This window comes from Nannobrachium achirus (genome assembly GCF_963921795.1).
Source record: "Nannobrachium achirus genome assembly, chromosome: 2".
In the NCBI taxonomy this organism is placed as follows: Eukaryota; Metazoa; Chordata; class Actinopteri; order Myctophiformes; family Myctophidae; genus Nannobrachium; species Nannobrachium achirus.
Window position 1 is genome coordinate 35,240,060 of NC_137811.1, and position 2,642 is coordinate 35,242,701.

The 2,642-nt window shown below is 44.9% G+C and overlaps 1 protein-coding gene across 1 annotated transcript; it reads right to left on the reverse strand.

Annotated features, from left to right (window-relative positions):
- Positions 1 to 623: 623 nt before the first annotated feature.
- irgq2 (immunity-related GTPase family, q2) lies at positions 624 to 1,754 on the reverse strand (the record flags this gene model as incomplete). The annotated part of the gene is made up of 1 exon (XM_080741487.1): positions 624 to 1,754. One exon carries the CDS (start codon positions 1,752 to 1,754, stop codon positions 624 to 626), a length of 1,131 nt encoding a protein of 376 aa, XP_080597613.1.
- Between the last annotated feature and the right edge of the window lie 888 nt (positions 1,755 to 2,642).

Here is a 2,642-nt window from a genome sequence, read left to right on the forward strand (position 1 = left end):
GACTTGCACACATTTTCAAGATTTTTCAAAAATAGCCGATCTACAAGCTCACAGCCCGGCACTCGGTGCCGCGCTGTGAGCTCGTAGATCTGCTATTTTTCAATAGTTAAAGCACAAAATAATGCGTAATAATGCGTTCCCAGTCTAAATGGGTTAAACCTCCTCCCCCTACGAAGAACATTCATGGGGGGCCCGCCGTGAATCCTTACCCAGGGCCCAGAATTTGGTGCGACACACCTGATTGTTGGCTGAGTTACACTTCCTCTCTTCAGTTACTTGATGCATGTGAAAATACAACCCAGCGACCAGCATACAGTATGTGAGCAATTTCTCTGATGACATTTACAGTACAATTGTTCATATTGTAACCTGACTTCGCGTTGCAGATTTTGAGATAGCAGCATTCACTATCAGCACTTATTTTATCTTTATGTCATGCCCCTTGGATTGTTTATATCAGAGAAATTAATGAAAGTGTTTTCATTCGATTCGACTTCATTTGATTCCAGGAGCGTTGCATCTGACAGTATGTCAATCAGTCTTATGTTGCTAAAGCAGATTATGGGCAAAAAGCAAGTAGAAATATGAAATGTCACATAAAAATACATTGCATCTGCCAGGCCTCAATTCCCCTCCCCAATAGCAACAGCCACTATCTTCTCAGCATCAGCCGCCATCTCATCGATGGCACCATTGAGGGCCTGCAGCATGGCAGCGAAGGACCGACTAACAGATGTGGCTTGTCTAGGCATAGCCATCGACACCAGCCTAGATGAAACTGTAGTCAAGTTCTTCTCTGCAGCTTTCAAGCGCTTTTTCACTCCCCCCTTGGTAACCTCTGTTGACAGGTCACAGGTCCTTAAGGCTTTGAGCTTCGCTGGGTCCACACCCCTATGCCGGGCCAGCCTATCGACTGAGTCGTCATCCAGACATAGTGACGTCCGTGCTTTGTCCAGGATCCTCACTCCTACACTGGAATCGACCATGGACGCCACGAAGGGGACAGGGATGGCAGACACCCCACCTGAAAGCGAGGCAGCTGCCCAAACCAGTGCCTTGAAAGCATCCTTTTTATGGGAGACCAGGGTGGAGGTGAGAGTTGGCAGTGCCAGCAGGAGTGCATTGGCTCTTATCTCTGGGAGGTCCCTGCCCATGTCCTCAAGCAGGGCAGGGAAGTCCAGCTTCTCCAAGGCTGATGGTCTCACCAGGTAGATTCTGGGCTGGGCCACCCCCTCAGCCTTTAGAATCTCCAGAGTGGTGTTCCTCTTGGCCTGCAGGCTCTCTTCTGTGTCTTTTTCTGTAGCTAGTAGAGTGACGTACACAGTGTCTCGCTGTACTGAGCTGAACACAGCCACACTGTTAGGTTGCAGAGACTCTGTGAATGTCATGAAGACAGCATTATAGCGCAGGAATTTTACCTGGTCCATGTATCCCTCAGGCGCAAAGGGTGAAGTAGTTGGGATCGGTGGCAAATCCCACAGGCGAAAGTCAGGATGTTTTGGGTTGGGGTAAACTGCCAATTCGTCTGGGGCGGTGTTGGGTGGAGACAGGGCGGACCCCTCATCTTCAGGTCCGAGGCCATGGAGTGCATTGATAAAGGACATCTTTTCATCTCCACGGTCCCCCACTACGGCCAAGTTGATCCTGCTGATGAGAAGATCCTCCACAGCCTCCCTGACATCTGTTAATTTGTTGCTTTCCATAGACTCTTTGAGGGTCTCCATGAGGCTTAGGCTTCTGAGAACATCAGCCATTTCTGGGGGGGAAATAAATATCATTTGCAGGCAGTAAGTATTATTGGGTATTGTGTCAGCTGTAGTGCATATTGTACTTCTATGCCATGTACACATCATGTACACACATTTATTATTATTACTACTACTAGCAAATTGACATAGTATAGCACTTTGATACCTGCATGTAAACAAAACCACTGTCAGTGTGGGCCATGGTATTCATGACATACAGGCCTACACTGAAGATCCAAAAACACAAAATAAAAGTCCCTCTGTGATACAGAAATACCGGTATGACCATTAATCTCCCTGATGTGATAGCTTGACATGGTCAAGTAATGAGAATAAAAAAAGTATAATACGATAAATAAATGTAAAAATCTGAAGATTAATTTGGTTTTCATTTGACACCCAACAATATTTTGAACCTTACCTCAAACTGGATTGAAAATTAGTACTACGGGCAGAATGCGATCGCTTGAAAGGCCTGCTCTCAGTCGTCAACTGAAGATTCCTCGTCAAGATTCTACTACTGTATTGTACCTGACGGTCTGTTTGATCCATTTAAGGGCTCTGTGCAGTTAGTGGAACATTCTAATCCTGTAATCTCATCCTTAATCCTGAACGATGGAGTGCACGCGCATGGATACTGTTGATACAGAGACTGAATGTAACATGCTGACACACGCAAACATATGTTACCGAACACTATTTAATGCACACATACGAATGTATACATATTATCTATCTTATAAAATAAATATAATGTAAATCACAGAATCCTTTTTTTCTCTCCTGACCATCAATAGGGATCCAAGCTAAAATTCCTGGAAAGTTAGCATGCTATAATAGAAGCCATAGTTCTCGCAATAATACATATAAAAAAGGTTTGACCAAACAACCAAT